General features: G+C 65.7%; 1 protein-coding gene across 1 annotated transcript; it reads left to right on the top strand.

Annotated features, from left to right (window-relative positions):
- Window positions 1-307: 307 nt before the first annotated feature.
- On the top strand, window positions 308-14,903 carry OSBPL7 (oxysterol binding protein like 7). The gene is made up of 23 exons (XM_084864035.1): window positions 308-443; window positions 1,736-1,877; window positions 1,970-2,095; window positions 2,631-2,684; window positions 3,252-3,365; window positions 3,704-3,814; window positions 3,905-4,022; window positions 4,660-4,763; window positions 5,089-5,181; window positions 5,267-5,399; window positions 5,476-5,570; window positions 5,738-5,833; window positions 6,495-6,632; window positions 7,228-7,321; window positions 8,187-8,434; window positions 8,608-8,745; window positions 11,297-11,360; window positions 11,475-11,553; window positions 12,667-12,811; window positions 13,100-13,244; window positions 13,324-13,450; window positions 13,596-13,718; window positions 13,818-14,903. Exons 2-23 carry the CDS (start codon window positions 1,803-1,805, stop codon window positions 13,924-13,926), a joined length of 2,529 nt encoding a protein of 842 aa, XP_084720161.1. The 5' UTR covers window positions 308-443; window positions 1,736-1,802; the 3' UTR covers window positions 13,927-14,903.
- The last annotated feature ends 1,852 nt before the right edge of the window (window positions 14,904-16,755 follow it).

The following is a 16,755-nucleotide window of genomic DNA, read 5'->3' as shown; positions in this document are numbered from 1 at the left end:
AGAGACAGGCGGGAGTTAATAATAAAATAAATGGATGTGGGTACTAACGGGACAAGGCCAACATGAGTCTGAGCAAACCCTTTCCCACCCCTGGCTCAGGCCAGCAGCTCCCCGGTCCCCTGGAACCCCTGGGCGCTGCGCCCGGCGGGGTCCCTGCCCCTGTCCCCGGCCTCCTCAGCGCTGGGGAGGCACTGGGCCCTGAGTCCTCCCGGGAGCAGGGGGGCAGAGCTGAGCAGCTGCCCAGAGCTTGGCGGGAGGAAGAGCGGGGGAGGGGACGGTGGGGAGGGAGATCCGGCTCGAGGGGAGGCTCCTCTGCCTCCTTCCTTCCTGGTTCCTGCAGCAGCCGGTGCGCCGAGCTCCTGAGGAGGGAGCGGGCGACCCGGGCGCGGTGACTCAGAGGCAGGCGGCGGGCGGCCGAGGAGCGGGCGTCCATGGACTCTGCGGTAAGGCGCCGGCGTCCGCTGACATCCCCCCACCTGAAGCTGGCGGGGCTGCTCCCCCGGAGACGGGGACTGGGATGGAGGTGGAGGCAGAGCGCTCACCTGCCTCCCCGCGACCCCGCACCCTCGGAGGACGGAGCCTCTCCCTTTGGCGGCGAGCGGTGCGGGGCCGGGATCCCGCGGGGCCAGGGAAAGGGCACAGGGACACCCAACACCGGGAGAGTTTGGGAACTTTCACGGCCGAATGCGGGAATGTCCCCCCTCGGTCAGCCCCTGGCAGCAGCGGCCCCTATGCCCCCACCTCCCGCCACCCCGGCCCCCGGCCCGCGGCCACCCTGGCCCTACCTGTCCCTGTTCCCTCCGGCCTTGGCTCCTCAGGTGCCCACAGGCTTCACCGAAGACCTGACTGTCTCCCCAGCCTCCGGCCAGCCTTGCCCCTCCGTCCCCTCCCCCGTCGCGCACACAGAGCCTCATGCATTATTGATCTCCCGTTGGAGCCAGGACGGCCTGAGCCGGTGCCAAGGGCGCCTGTGGGCACTGCTGCAGGGACCTGTGCAGACCTCGGCCTGTTCCTGGCCAGCTCCTCTCCATCCGCTCAGTCCCCTGCTCTGGGTGGGTGGTGGTCCTCAGGAACCCAGCTCTGGGGTGACAGAGGGGAGATGGAGAGGCTTTGGGGACACTGAGCCTCTGAGGTGGGCATCCTAGGGGGGTGTCTGATGGGAGGAGGCACAGGGAACAAGGGGGCTGTCCCAGGCCTCAGTTTCCCATGCAGAAAATGGGAGCCCAAGAACTAGAGGATCTGGGGACCAGTTAGCGGGGAGTTGGGGTGAAGGGGCCCTGGTAGAGGGGTCTCCAGGCCATGGTGGTGGCGGTGCAGGGGTCCTGAAGGAGGGAGGAGGAGCTGGGCTGAGATCTTGCGTGTCTCGCCTCTGCACTCCTCTGGCCTTTTCTGGAGCCTCTTTCCTCACTCCTCTGCCTCGCTCTGATCCTCCCGAGGAATCCTCCAGAGAAAGCGCCCGGTGTTTCCTGGAGCCCAAGATTGTGTGCTCAGGGTGGGGCTGGGTGGCCTTTTCCTGGTTTCCTCCGGGCACCGGGCACCGGCCTGCCTCTCTGAGCTGTCTCAGCGGCCGCAGGAAGTGGAGGCAGGGAGGCCCACCGAGGTGAGGCAGGGACAGGCTCAGGGGAGCGGAAGGTGCCTTGGTGAAGTGTGGTCCTCGAGGCTGCAGGGCAGGTGGGAGGTGGAGGCGGCGCCAGCAGGCACGGTGCCAACCGGTCTCCCTCTCTCTTGCTTCCAGGGCCCCCTCAGGACAAGGTGACACCCTCCCCTCCCACCCTCGGCAGGGAGTGGCCGCTCCCTCCTCCATGGACTTCCAGGAGCGGGGCCCCCCCTCGCTGTCCGGGAGCACTCAGTCTGCAAAGTCCGGCAGTGCCCAGCAGGTCGGAGGGCGGGGAGCAGGCGGGGGGTGGGCTGTATGTGGCCCCAAGGGCCCTCACCAGCACACCCCCCCCCCCCCCGTCCTGGACCGCAGGCCTCCGAGCTGTGGGAGCTGGTGGAGGAGCCCCGGGGCCGGCGAGGTGCAGAGGGTGCCATGCCCGAGAGGCAGGAGGGCCACCTGCTCAAGAAGAGGAAGTGGCCTCTGAAGGGCTGGCACAAGGTAGGTTCCGGGGCAAAGGGCAGGGCCAGACTCAGGGCGGCATGGGGGGTGCTGGAGGCTGCTGGGTAGCGGGGAGTGTGTGTGTGTGTGTGTGTGTGTGTGTGAGTGTGTGTGTGTGTGAGTGTGTGAGTGTGTGTGTGTGTGTGAGAGTGTAAGTGTGTGTGTGTGTGTATATGTGTGTGTGTGTGAGTGTGTGTGTGAGTGTGTGTGTGTGTGTGTGAGTGTGTGGTGTGTGTATGTGTGTGTGTGAGTGTGTGTGTGTGTGAGTGTGTGGTGTGTGTGTGTGTGTGTGAGTGTGTGTGTGTGTGTGTGTGAGTGTGTGGTGTGTGTATGTGTGAGTGTGTGTGTGTGTGTGAGTGTGTGGTGTGTGTGTGTGTGTGTGTGTGTGTGTGTGAGTGTGTGGTGTGTGTGTGTGTGTGTGTGTGTGTGTGTGTGATGAAGGGGAAGAAGGGTCCATGTGTGTAGCTGCTCTCTGCCCACACCCTTTCCTCTCGGTCACCTGGGTCCTGTTCCTTCTGTTCTGTCCCGGTCACAGAGGTACTTCGTGCTGGAGGACGGGATCCTTCGCTATGCGACCACTCGGCAAGATGTGAGTCAGGGCCGGGCTGGGGGGATGGGAGGAACCGGGTCCCAAAATGCCCTGGGCAGGCAGGGGGCTTCCGGAATCCCCCAGAGCAGGGCCTGAGTCCCAGGCACACTATTCCTGGGTGGGGAGTCTTGAGCAGGTGTCTTCCCGCGCCTCTAAGAGGGGAGAGTGCGATCACCCTGTGCCAGGTCGCTGTCCTCTTGGTGCGGGCCCCCAGGACAGTGCCCGGCACAAGAGTGCCCGAGAAAGGGGAGCTTGACCCTCCTCCTCCTCGTTCTGTTCTGTGCTGGGAGTAAGGAGCTGAGGGCCAAGCAGCCCGGCTCTCCGTTCCTCAGCCTTGCAGACCCCCGAGAGGGGCGGGACAGTTCTCCCTGCTCTGTGCCTCCCAGGAGCTCAGAATGCGACTTCTGAGTTGTGTGCACAGAAGGAAGACGGAGGTCCCTGCTGGTGCTGCGACTTGGTTATGAGGGTGAACCTGCTGCGTGATCTCAAGTGGCCTCTGGACACGATGGCTCTGGGCCCAGGGGTCTAAGAACACCCCCTTTCCCCCACTCTCCCCCCACCCCCCAGATCACCAAGGGGAAGCTGCATGGCTCCATCGATGTCCGACTGTCGGTCATGTCCATCAACAAAAAGGCCCAGCGCATTGACCTTGACACCGAAGACAACATCTACCACCTCAAGGTGACATCCCGGCAGCCAGTTGGTGGCTTGGTCCCCAGCCTGGCAGAGGCACGGGGGCACCCAGGAGAGGGGGGCAGGGGCTGAGGGTCCATCCCTGAGTTTGATCAGAAGGGAGTTCCCGTCGTGTCCAACGGCCAATGGCAAACCGCCCCTGCGGGTTGTTACATGAACAGACAGACCTCGGAGCTCGGACATCAGGGAAGCAGGGCTCCATCTCCTGCGGGGGCCTTTGCAGAAGCTGGACAGAAAGCCAGAACCCCAACTTCCTGCCTTGGAAAGCAGTCCTCCTTTCATGTGTCCATCCCCCTCTCCGCGCCCCCCCCCCCCCACGTCTGCAGATCAAATCTCAGGACCTGTTCCAGAGCTGGGTGGCCCAGCTGCGTGCCCACCGCCTGGCCCCGCGCCTGGACACGCCCCGCGGCCCGCTGCCCAGCAACTCCCACCGGAAGGTAAGATGGGCGCTGGGGCAGGAGCCGTGGGGTTTGGGTGAGACCCAGGGAGGTGGGCACGTCCTTCCTGACCCTTGGCTCACCCCACAGGGTCCCGGTGCCCAGCTCCCCGCAGCGATCAGTGCCTCCGCTCTGCCCGGGGTGGGGCCTCGGGAGAAGGTGTCCTCTTGGCTGCGGGGCAGTGACGGCCTAGACCGCTGCTCTCACGGTGAGGGGCCCTGGCACCACGGCCCGTGGGCAGGGCCCACATGGTCAGGTTGACGTGGCATCGGCGGTCACAAGAAGGAAGACATGTTAACATGGCATCTTCCCGCCCCAGGGCACCCAGTGCGATGGGGGAGACAGCCCTGCCTCCACACTGACCTGACGGGGTCTCCTCGGGCCCTGTCCGGGGGGTCCCAGGCCTGCAGAGGGCGGTGGGGCTCGTGGCACACGGGGAGGCAAGACGCAGGGCCAGGCCTCAGGAGAGAGAAGACGCAGGCGCCAATGCAGGGAGGAGGGTGCAGGGCGTGGGACTGGAGAACCGGGTTCCTGGAGGGGGGCTGTGATGCTGGCCCGGGAGAGGGGAGTGCAAACCAGGTGGGGCCCCAGAGAGCGTGAGGCAGCAGAGGGAAGGTGTGAGGGGGTGACAGCGGCCATCGGGGGCCGTGCTCCCGGGGAAGCCAGGGTGGGGCCAGACCACGGGTGGGAACGGGGAACTTCTGTGGGCTCGGGATTCGGGGGCGGGGGGAGGGAGACTCTCCGGATGACCCTGGCTGCGGGGGGAGGAGGAAGGAAAGCTGGGGGACAGACTTGGGGGCGCCCGTCCAGTGTGGGGCGGGCTTGCTCACTCGTTCTTCCCGCAGAGCTCTCAGAGTGCCAGGGGAAGCTCCAGGAGCTGCACAGACTCCTCCAGAGCCTGGAGTCCCTGCACCGCATCCCCTCGGCCCCCGTGATCCCCACGCACCAGGTGAGGCCCGGGGTGGGGGCCGGGGGGGTGCAGGCTCCTGCGGGGGGCTCCCTCCGGCTTGCCGCTGCCATGCCATCACTTCCTGGGACAGGTCCCCGGTCCCTCACGCCACTGCTGTGTTCAGAGAGGCACGCGTCTGCCCAGTCACTCTCTTCCTACGACCAGACTGTCGCGCTGTCCCTTTGGGGCGACCCTTCCTCCCGTCTGCCCGGGCGTCGGGCTCCTCTCCCTGGGGTGTCACTTGTCCCCGGGCCCTCTCCCGCGGCCACCTCTCCCCGCCCCGAGCGTGACACCTCCCTCCTCCCTCCCTCCCGGCACTCGCTAGGCCTCGGTGACCGCGGAGAGACCCAAGAAGGGCAAGCGGAGCAGCCGCATGTGGTGCACTCAGAGCTTCGCCAAGGACGACACCATCGGGCGGGTGAGGTGGGGCGCAGACCCCGTCCCTGGCGGGAAGCTCTGAAGATCGCCGTCCCCTTCAATCCCTCTCCTCCTCCCCCCGACAGGTGGGTCGCCTCCACGGCTCTGTCCCCAACCTGTCTCGGTACCTGGAGTCCCGGGACCACTCCGGACCCCGGGGGCTGCCGCCCCCAGACTACGCCCACCTGCAGCGCAGCTTCTGGGCCCTGGCGCAGAAGGGTGAGTGTGCGCCAGCGGGCGGCGGGCGAGGAGGAGGAGGAGGAGGAGGGTCTGATGGCCTGCCCCTGCCTCGCAGTGCACAGCTCCCTCAGCAGCGTGCTGGCCGCCCTCACCGCCGAACGGGACCACCTGCGGGATCTGCACCAGGGCTCCGAGCTGTCCAGGCTGGGGGTGAGGCTTGGGGGCGGGGTGGCGGGTGGGAGGAGGGAGCTGGAGAATGAGGTCTGCATGCCTGAGGGTGGTCCCAGGTCAGAGGCTGTATCTGCCTGGCAGGGCCGGACAGGCTTATCCTCCTGGGGCCCTGTCTCCTCCCCCTCGCCCTCCCCCTCCCCCTGCAGCTCTCCGAGGCCTCCGCTGGCCCAAGGCGCCTCCACTCACTGTCCATCTCCTCGGACACCACGGCGGACTCCTTCAGCTCCCTCAACCCCGAGGAGGTAGGAGCCGGTGGCCTCTGGGGACCATTTCTCCTGGGCCCCATGCTCTAGCGGGAAGAAGGCAGGGTGGGAGTTCAGACCTGCAGCGGCCCAGAAACCCCAGCTCCCACCCTTTCACGTCCCACCCTGGCGGCAGCCACCTCCTGGTCATTCCTGAGCATTTAATTCAGAGGCCCCCGAGGCGAGGGGAGGAGACTGAGGCTCACAGAGTCCCACTGAGGGCCCCGCTCTCCCCGCGGTGGGCCAGCCGAGCTGGGAGTTAGGGGTCCGAGCAGAGACTCCGGGGCCTCCGTGGGTTGGACTGTGGCTCCGCCGCAGGCCGACGCTGTGGCACGGAGCCTCGGTGTCATCATCGTCTGGGAAGTGGGGGAATGAGGACACTCGGACTCACAGGGGGAGGGTCAGCACAGACGGACTTCAGGCACCCAAAGGGCCTGGAGCCCCGCTCAGCGTGGTGCCCAGGAGGCGTGGACAGCTACTGTGGGACCCGTGTCTCCCTACCCCCAGGCTGGGGTTCGCTCCGCTACGCTCGCCCCGTCTTCTCCTGCCTGATGGGTTTCACACTCGGTCCCGGTTACGCTTCCCTCCGGAGGGAGCTGGCAGGCGAGGGGCGCCCTGCCTGCCTGCCCCGGCCCGGCTGACCCCCGTCCCGCTCCCGCAGCAAGAGACGCTGTACATGAAGGGCCGCGAGCTGACCCCCCAGCTATCTCAGAGCAGCGTCCTGTCCCTCGCCGATTCCCACACGGAGTTCTTCGACGCCTGCGAGGTGCTGCTCTCAGCCAGCTCTTCTGAGAACGAGGTGAGGGGGCGGGAAGCTGGCCGTCAGAGCGGGGGGCCCTGCGGGTAGAGGGGCGGGAGCCAGAGAGACTACGGGGTCCCAGTCCTTTCTCACCGCCTCAGCTGCTGGTCTGGGGCCTCGGACAGCCCTGCTGGGTGTGAGGGCCCTGCTCACGGGTCTCTGCTGGGGACCTCCGTCCAGTTTGACGCACTCTGTCCCCGTCGGGCTCCCCTGAAACTGCTGCCTCGGCTCCACCCCAGCCACCTTCTTGTGACCCCATTTCAGACCCCGTGCTCCCTTGAACCCCACCCTACACCCTCGAATCTTGGTGATCCCAGTTTCCAGTCCCTTAGTTTCCCTCACGGATTCAAAGTCCCCGAGTTTCTCTCCCCAACCCCCTAACCCTCAACCTCCCCCCACCACGCATCTGGCCAGGCCCTCCCCCAGGCATGCCAGGCCTCCCGGGCCAGTGTCTTAGGGCTCAGACCTCCCCAAATATATTCTCTCCCCCTTCCCACCAAAGGGCTAGCTGGGCAGCGTCTTGCCAGGCCCTGGGCACTGCCCAGCTGCCCGGGCGAGGCCCAGTCTGCCCGGCCTGTCATCTGTCCCGGCCCAGGGCTCAGAGGAGGAGGAGTCGAGCGTCAGTGAGATCACCACCAGCCTGTCCGAGGAGGTGCTGGACCTCCGGGGCGCCGAGCGCTATCAGAAAGGTGCCCGTGGGTGTCTGGGCAGGGAGGGGTGGGGTGGTGGAGAGACGGTGGTGGCCACAGCCCAGGCCCCTGGGGAGGCAGTCCCTTGTGGTGACCGGTAGCTTTGAGTGCTAATTCCGAGGTGGCCCTGGAGGTGAGGAAGGCTAAGCCGTAAGCTCTGGAATGTTCCAGAAGTGGCTCCAGAGTTGGGACGGGCTCCGGTCTGGGGGCTTCTCCATCCTAGTTTTCTGAAAAGGGTCAGGGAGGGCCTTAGAGACGGAGACGCCCCCACGTGGCCACTGCTCAGCAGGGTGGCTTTGGAAGTGTCGTCTGACTTGCTGGAGCCCGTGTCCTCACCTGTGAAATGGGCCGAGTAACCCACAGCCTGATATCAGTCTCTGTTCCCGCTATGGAAGGAACAGAAGGCAAGGGTGGGGACTCGGAAAGGGTTTCTGGGGTACAGGGTCCCCCCTCAAGCATGTCAAGAATTAGATCCCAGCCCTAGCTGATGTGGCTCAGTGGATAGAGCACACGCAGGCTTATGAACTGAAGAGTTAGATCCTGCATCGACCTGCAGACCGAGGGGTCCCGGGTTCGGTTCCGGTTGGGGGGCGCATGCCTGGATTGTGGGCTCGATCCCCGGTCGGGGGGCATGCAGCAGGCAGCTGATCGATGATTCTCATCATCAATGTTTCTATCCCCCTCCCCCTTCCTCTCTGAAATCAATAAAAATACATTAAAAAAAAAAAAAAAGAATTAGATTCCCAGCTGTCCTGCCCCCTCGTGAGTCCAGGCTGGGCCTTGGGGGGGAGGCGGGGGGCTGTGGGCCGGGCTGCGGGCCTGCTGTGTCCGGGCGCCAGGGAGTGACCTGGCCGGGCGGGCCCAGGGGTGTCTCTCGCAGGCAGGGCTCTGGGGCCGCCCCGTCGCCGCTGCCTGCCGGCGGCCAGCGGGCCCGGCGTGGACGTGAGCCTGTGGAACATCCTGCGCAACAACATCGGCAAAGACCTGTCCAAGGTGTCCATGCCCGTGCAGCTCAACGAGCCGCTCAACACGCTGCAGCGGCTGTGCGAGGAGCTGGAGTACAGCAGCCTCCTGGACCAGGCCAGCCGCGTCGCCGACCCCTGCGAGCGCATGGTGCGGCCCCCGCCGCCCCGGCCAGTCCGGCTGCCTCGCCCCCCCGCCCGCCCGCGGGCCCCTGCCGCCCAGAACACCCTGGCCGCGCTGTCCCCCGGCTGCCCAAGTCCCACCCGGGGCCCCAGCCCGTGCTCCGGGCCCACCACCCAGTGGCTTCTCCCCGCCGCCCGCAGGTGTACATCGCGGCCTTCGCCGTCTCTGCCTACTCCTCCACCTACCACCGGGCCGGCTGCAAGCCCTTCAACCCCGTCCTCGGGGAGACCTACGAGTGCGAGCGGCCTGACCGCGGCTTCCGCTTCATCAGCGAGCAGGTGTGAGGGGAGGGGGCTGTCCTCGCGGTGGCCGGGGAGGGGAGCCCCTGAGCTTCAGAGCGGCCAGGGCCTGGGAGAGCACGGGCCGGGCCGCGTGACGGAGGGACAGAGGGCTCTGCTCGGAGGAGCTCCCCGCTTAGTGTGGGAGACGGACTGAAACCAGGGGCTGCTGTGCCCCAGGCTAGAGCTGGGGTCATGGGAGCTCGTAGGAGGTTGCTGGTCTGACCTCCCAGGTGAGTGTCCTGGGAAGGCAGGCTCTGGGGCAGGGGTGGGGAATGTCAGGCCCGCAGGTGGTAGAAGGCCCGCAACATCATCTGGTCTGGCCCTGCCAAGGCACCCACAGGTGGGACTTGACCTTCAATAAATCTAGGAGCTTTTTTTCAGAGCAGCATAATTTATATTAAGTGAATTATATTAAGCAAATAGTGTTAGAGATATGCAAATGGCCCTTGGCAGCCAAAAGGTTCCCCACCCCGACTCTAGGGGGTGATCTTGAGCTACGTCTTGCAGGGTGAATTGGGAGTTGGCCAGGAGTGGGTAGGACGGGGTGTCCAGCCGGTAAAGGAAGGGATGGAGGCGTTGGGGACGGGGCTGGGGGACAGGGCAGGACCAGCCCCAGAAGTCCTGCAGGTGGTGAAGGTGAGGAGGGGCTGGTTGCTTTTAAATCCTGAAGGCTGCAGGGAGTCCCTGGAGGGTTGGGGTGGTGGGGTGACGTGCTCAGAATCACGCTCCGTAGAGGGCATCAGGCAGAGGTGCGCGGCCAGAGAGCCCTTAGGAGGCATTCCGGTCCTTCCTCTGAGCTGAGGGGGACCTGCACTCAGGCCGTGGCCGCGGGACTGGGTGGACGGGTGGGGGGTGAAGAGCTCTTTATGTCTTGCCCTTGACAGGACTCGGCGGGGGAGCAGGGAGGCGGCTGAGGGGAGGGAGCAGTCTGAGGGGGTCGGTCTGGAATTCGGATTTGGGGTGTGTGTGTGGCATTGTCAGGCAGCAAGAAGAGGGGGCATCTGGGAGGCAGGGAACTGAGTTAGGGAGTCTCCTGTCCACGGGGGCTTGACTTCCAGGGGGAGACGTCCAGTGGGCCCTGGGGCATCTGGGCTTGGAGCTAGCTCCTCGGAAAGCACTGGACAGGGGCAGAGGGATCGGGAAGTGGCCCCTCAGGTGGCAGGCGGAGTCCCCCACTGCTGCCAGGAAGGGGTGGGGAGGGTGAGGAGCCCTGAGGGGCAGGGGGAGGCGGGGCCAGGGGACTTAGGGGGTGCCCTTAGCTTCCTGATGAGGGCGATCAGACACAGGTTGGGGGTGAGGCTGGGTTCCAGGGCGGGTAAAGTGGAAGTAAGAGAGAGAAGTGCGGGATGTTTCAAAAAAACGTTACCCTGAGGGAAAAGAGGAAGGAAAGACGGTGGCAGCCGGAGGGGCAGATAAAGGGTTGAGGCAGTTTTGTGTGTTGGCTTAGATTTTAAATGTGTTTGCAAACGCGGGGGTGAGTTCCCACCGCCTAGAGGTGTGGACAGCAGGGCGCGGCCCGGGCCCGCCTGCCGCGTGCGCCTGACCAGAAAGGCCAGGGTTCCTCTGGCTTCAGGTGGCAGGAACAGGATCCGTTTCTGTTCGGAGAGAGAGAGCGATGTGGAGGGGAGACTGCAGTGCAGAGAGGGGGCGATGGGAGCGGGGGGCCTTGCAGGAAGGGGTGGGAGGACGGACAGGAGGGGCCCTGGCCTGGCAGAGGACGGGGTGGGAGCCGTAAGTTTTGGAAGGACCTCCCTGCTGTGTCCGCCCCCTGCTGACGGGGGTGAATGTGGATGGAAGGGCAGGCTTGGGTGGAGGCCCTCAGAGGACGGGGTGGTGCTGAGGTCCCAGGTGGAGGCGCGCGGTCGGGTTGGACGTTGCTCAGCCTGTGCTGTCTGTGTGACACCGGGAGGGGGCGGATCTCAGGAGCAGGGCGTTGGGCAGCACAGAGGGGTCTGCAGGTGCTGGGGGTGTGGTGAGTGGCCCCAGGGGTCAGGTGAGAGGCCTGGGAGCGGTGGAGGGGTTGCAGCTGCGTGGGAAGGAGGGGAAGCCCTGGCTGACAGGCCATGCAGACAAAGCAGAGCGGCCGGGAGTGCGGGCAGGAGGGCCAGGTGACAGGGGCTGGGCGATACCGGAGCCCAAGGTTCGGGGTGGGCACCAGGTCAGGGTTCCCAGGTGGTGCGGGGGCTGCAGGATGATCCCCGCTTTGGGGAGAAGGGGAGGGAAGGGGTGCCCCTGGGAGGGTTGGCTGTCCGCGGGGCGCAGTGGAGCCCCCCCTGTCCCTGAGAGGACTCTCTCGGCCTCAGCTGGGGGTCTGGAGGCCCACAGACCGGGCGGTGAGAGGACTCCGGCGGGGAGCGAGTGAGAAGGGAGAGCGCAGGGGCCTTGTGGACACAGAGAGAATGATGGGCTTCGGGTGGTGGCCGAGGACCCCAGGGAGAGACTGGAACTAACTGACCTGGTTCCCGGGGGAGGGGGGAGGGGAGGAAAGGGGGGTAAGGGGCTTTCGGGGGGCCTCAAGGGCAACCTCAGAACTTCCTTGTTCCCCAAGGTCTCCCACCACCCCCCCATCTCGGCGTGCCATGCGGAGTCTGAGAACTTCATTTTCTGGCAAGGTGAGGGGGGCCGGGGCGGGTGAGCCTGGGGGCGGGGCAAGCAGGGCGGATGGGGGAGGGGCTGGACACTCTGGTCTTGTCATCGCTGTCCCTCTCCCTCCCACTCCCCTGCAGACATGAAATGGAAGAACAAGTTCTGGGGGAAGTCGCTGGAGATCGTGCCTGTGGGGACCGTGAACGTCAGCCTGCCCCGGTGCGTGTCCTGGCGCTCGACACGCTCGGCAGCCAGGGCCCGCCCACTGGCCCCTCCTCCGGCCGGGAGGGGGGAGGCAGGGCCGGGGTGGGGGGGGGCAGGGCCGGGATGGGGGGGGCAGGGCCGGGATGGGGGGGGCAGGGCCGGGATGTGGGGAGGCAGGGCCGGGATGGGGGGGGCAGGGCCGGGATGGGGGGGGCAGGGCCGGGATGGGGGGAGGCAGGGCCGGGGGGGGGGGGGGGGGGGCAGGGCCGGGGGGGGGGGGCAGGGCCGGGATGGGGGGGGCAGGGCCGGGGTGGAGAGGTCGGCCCCAGCTGCGTGGGGTGGGCTGGTGACTGCCTTTGCCCCTGTGCCTGCAGCAGCTTCCCATAGGAAGGGGGGAGCAGCTTAGCTTGGGGGGGCTGGGAGGGCTCATCATCGCCACCAGCGGAGGCAGCGGCTTTCACACTTTTTGACCGGGACTCACAGTAAGCAATGCCTCGGAGACTTCAGGCCAGAACACGCGCACACACATGCACACACACCTAAATGATCTCCGAACTGGTCACACACCACATCCAGCTCGTTTTACAGATGGGACTGCAGTCATGCAAGTGGCAAAGAGGACGCCCCCGATCCTCGAGCTCCCCTTCTGTAAAATAAGTGTGACCGGCAGGAAGTCACAGTCCGATTCCCGGTCAGGACACATGTCCGGGTGCAGGCTCTGTCTGTTTCTCTCTCTCCCTCTCCCTTCCTCTCTGAAATAAAAAATATATATATTTTAAAATAAAGTAAGAGTAACGAGTAACTCCGGTAGAAGTGGGGGGGTAAACAGGGTAGTTTACCACCGTCCTTTTTAAAATCTCTATGACCAAGCACGTCAGACTCGCGGCTGGCGGGCCGCATGCCTCGTTCTGCAGCCCGAGGGCCCCGAGTCTGACATGCTGACGCAGGCACTCCGGCGTTTAGTGAGCGGAGACAGGTTAGTTGAGTTTTCTGGGACGGCCGCTCTGCTTTATAAGCCAGTCCCCCTTCACGGCAGGTCAGAGCCAGGACCCGGGGTGTCTCGCACAGACCCAGGTGCCCTGCCCCCAAAGAGCGGGGGCTCTGGCTCAGGGCCTGCTGCCCCCTCAGGTTTGGGGACCACTTTGAGTGGAACAAGGTGACGTCCTGCATTCACAACATCCTGAGCGGCCAGCGCTGGATCGAGCACTACGGGGAGGTCCTCATCCGGAACACCAAGGACAGCTCCTGCCACTGCAAGGTCACCTTCTGCAAGGTGGGCGCCCGCCCCGCCCCCGCGCCGCGCCGCCTCCCCCGCCCCCGCCCCGCCCCCGCCCCGCCCCTGCCCCTCCTCTGCCCCTACCCCCGTAGCTCACGCTGGGGAAGCAGAGGGAACACCCCTAAGCCCCCTCCCCCGCCCCGCCCCTGCCCCCCCCCTCTGCCCTAGCCCCGCCCCCGCCCCCGCCCCCGCCCCTGCCCCTGCCCCTGCCCCTCCCTGCCCCTGCCCCTGCAGCTCACGCTGGGGAAGCAGAGGGAACACCCCTAAGCCACCCCCGCGCCCCAGGCCAAGTACTGGAGCTCCAGCATCCACGAGGTGCAGGGCGCCGTGCTCAGCCGCAGCGGCCGCGTCCTCCACCGGCTGTTCGGGAAGTGGAACGAGGGGCTGTACCGGGGCCCCCCGCCCGGGGGCCAGTGCATCTGGAAGCCCAGTAAGCGGGGCGCCGGGGGGCCGGGCGGGGCGCGGGCCGCGGTGGAGGTCCGCCTGCCCAGCCCCTGCCTCCCCCCCAGACTCCATGCCCCCCGACCATGAGCGCAACTTCGGCTTCACCCAGTTCGCCCTGGAGCTGAATGAGCTGACGGCCGAGCTGAAGCGGGCCCTGCCGTCCACGGACACGCGGCTGCGGCCGGACCAGCGGTCAGTGCGGGGCGGGCTCCCTCCGCCTTCCCCCCCCCCCCCCCCCCCCGGAGCCGGGACTGCGGCCTTCCTTCCCCCTCGCTGCTTCAGGGCCTGGGTGTGGGGGCCCGGGGGACCGTCCCCTGATGGCGGCCTGGACGCGCAGGTACCTGGAGGAGGGGAACATCCAGGCCGCCGAGGCCCAGAAGAGGAGGATCGAGCAGCTGCAGCGGGACCGGCGCCGGGTGATGGAGGAGAACAACATCGTGCACCAGGCTCGCTTCTTCAGGTCCTGGCCCGCCCTCGGAGGGCTCCCCTGCCCCCGCTGCCCCTCCTGCATCCCCGCGCCTCCATCCTGGACGCTCACAGTCCCCCTGGCCCCCCGCAGGCGGCAGACGGACGGCAGCGGGAAGGAGTGGTGGGTGACCAACAACACATACTGGCGGCTGCGGGCCGAGCCGGGCTACGGCAACCTGGACGGGGCCGTGCTCTGGTAGCCGCGGCCCGGGGGCGGGAGGCCCCCTCCTCCCCGCCCCCGCCTCCATCCCCCATCCCCTCCACGGACACAGGGGCGGCGGGGCCAGGCCGCCCCCTCCGCCCCCCACCGCCCCGAGGCCACAGGGGCCGCCCGCCCGGCCCGGCCGCTCCCCTCTGCCGGCCAGAGGGGCTGCGTCCGCCCGCCGCCCTCCGCGTTTCGGTGAGAACAGGGTTCGTGCTCCCCCAGTCTCGTGGCCCCGGTAACCGGCATGTAAGACCCTTCTTGCTCCGTCCGTGTCTCCCCCCCCCCCCCCCCCCCCCCCCGTCTCCCCTGTTGGGGGACTTGGGGAGACTCCCGGCTCCCCAGGACGGTCCCCCTGGTTCAGTGCCTTCCCAGGGCACAGGGGACCCCCGGGTGCCCCCAGGCTTTCTGTGCCCGGGCTCTGGCCCCGCGGTGTGGCTGGGGTGAGTGAAGGAGAGGAGACAGGCATTTTCTTCCACCCCGACCCTCCCGAGCCCCTCCCAGCGTCGCCCGGTGCCCCCGCCCAGCGGGCTTCCCCTGCTCGGTCCCCTCCTCCCCGACTGCAGAACACCGGCACCGCTCCTCCAGCCCTGGTTTCCTTCAGGAGTCCTCCCGCCCCAGCCCCACCGGCCTCTCCCAGGGCGGAGCAGCTGTGCAGGCAGAGCTCCCGGCTCCGAGCCCCCAGCCCCGGTGTGAGTGAGTGTGTGTGTGTGTAAGCGTGTGCGTGTGCAGAAGAGCGTGTGTGAGCGTGTGAGCATGTGTGTGTGCCTGAGGACTGCTTGCAGGCGAGCAGGATCCCCACTGCAGCCCGGACCTGGGCATCCGCCGCTGTCGCTGCTCCTCTCACACAGTCTGCCTCTCACCGAGGGGAACTGCCGACATTCCCAGCCAATAAAGACCGTCCCTGACTCCGGCCTGTGACCGTTCACTTAGCCACGCGCTCCGGCTCCACAGAGGCCCACGCTACCCGCCCCTGGGCCAGGTAGCCCTCTTTCCCTCCATCCTCACAGCCTGCGTGGGCTGCTGCTGTCCCTCCAGGCCAGCGGTCGGCAAACTCACTAGTCCACAGAGCCAAATATCAAAAGGACATCGCTTCTGAGTGCCTAAAGGGAAAGTCAAAAAACAACTCAACCAGGCAGAAAACAATTTTAAACTTAAACTTCTTCTAACGCCACTTCTTCGAAATGGACTCGCCCAGGCCGTGGTATTTTGTAGAAAAGCCGCAATCAAGGGGCCAAAGAGCCGCATGTGGCTCGAGAGCCGCGGTTTGCTGACCACGGCTCTAGGCGGTACCTGACCTTGCCTGGAGGTTATTGCAGTGGCCTCGGAGCCCCAGGCACTTCCATTGCAGTGCTGGCTGTCAGGGTGAGGTGGTTTTTAAAAAATATATATTTTTATTGATATCAGAGGGGAGGGGAGAGGGAGAGATAGAAACATCAATGTTAAGAGAGAATTATCAGTCAGCTGCCTCCTGCACGCCCCCTACTGGGGCTCGAGCCTGCAACCCAGGCATGTGCCCTTGACTAGAATTGAACCCAGGATCCGCAGACCAATGCTCTATCCACTGAGCCGAACCAGCCAGGGCTCAGGGTGAGGTTTTAAAAGAGAAAAAGGATAGCTTGGACTGCTTTAAACATTTCCATCGCTTCTGAGTGCCTAAAGGGAAAGTCAAAACAACTCAGCCAGGCAGAAAACTGGTCCCTGCCACCCTCTGGCCCAGAGTGCTGCCCCCCACCCCACAGCAAGCATCCCGGGTCCGTCTGCCTCCACCTCCACCCCCAGATTCGCGAGCGTTCAAGGAGAGGCGGAGGGAAGAGGTGAGAAGGGGCTGGCAAGCTGTGGTTTCTCCACTCCCCCACCACCCAGGCCCGCGGTCGGCAAACTCATTCGTCCACAGAGCCAAATATCCACAGCACAACGATTGAGATTTCTTTTGAGAGCCAACATTTCTAAACTTCTTCTAACGCCACTTCTTCAAAACAGACCCGCCCAGGCCGTGGCATTTTGTGGAAGAGCCACACTCAAGGGGCCAAAGAGCCGTATGTGGCTCGCGAGCCGCAGTTTGCCGACCATGGACCTCGGCTGAGCCCAGCCGCTATTTTAACACTATGTGATCGTGGTCAGACACTTCGTCCCTGCATCCGGCCTCTTGTATCTTAGAGGAGACCAGGTGGAGTGGCCCAGACTCCCGAATTCATTTGTTGCCTCGGCCCCCGACCCCACCCCACGGCGGCGGCAGGCCCAGGCCCTGCTCCGGTTTGAGGGGGGTCCTGAGAGCAAGTTGTGCCTCCTCTGGGGCTTGGGGGACTCCTGAGTCACCAGGTCCTTCCTATCCCAGTCCTCCTCTTCCCCTCCCCAGCCTGGGGCGGGGCAGGGGGCCACATCTCCAGTTTCAGTGTCAAAGTCAAAACCAACACACTTGCCCTGACACCACCTACCAGAAATCACCCCAATCACAGCCAGACCTGCACACGTTCAGGGTTTTTTTTGTTTTATTTTTTTTAGAAAACAAGGTGCACGGCCTCTCCCCCCCCCCCCCCCCCCCGCCCCTTCCTCCTCTTCCACTCAGAGCAACACAGCCTGACGGACCAGCCTGGGCTCAGCTTCCACAGGTTTTAAGAATTAGGGCTTCAAACAGACAGAGTGGCACAGATCTCTTTCAAACGGCAGAGGAAGAGCAGCCACACCCCTGCGCACAGGAACCGCGCCCTCTGTGGCCGGTGGGTGCCATCTAGACCGGCATCTCCTCCCGGCCCGGGGACCAGCTCGGCGGCGGGAAATGGTCAGACTGGTTTTGCTCTCGCTGGGGCCCAGCTGTGCGGGGCTT

The sequence above is a fragment of the Pipistrellus hanaki genome (assembly GCF_964339955.1).
Source record: "Pipistrellus hanaki genome assembly, chromosome: 16".
NCBI classification, from domain to species: Eukaryota; Metazoa; Chordata; class Mammalia; order Chiroptera; family Vespertilionidae; genus Pipistrellus; species Pipistrellus hanaki.
The sequence above is the reverse complement of the archived record's forward strand: the minus strand, read 5'-3'. Positions and strand labels throughout refer to the sequence as shown.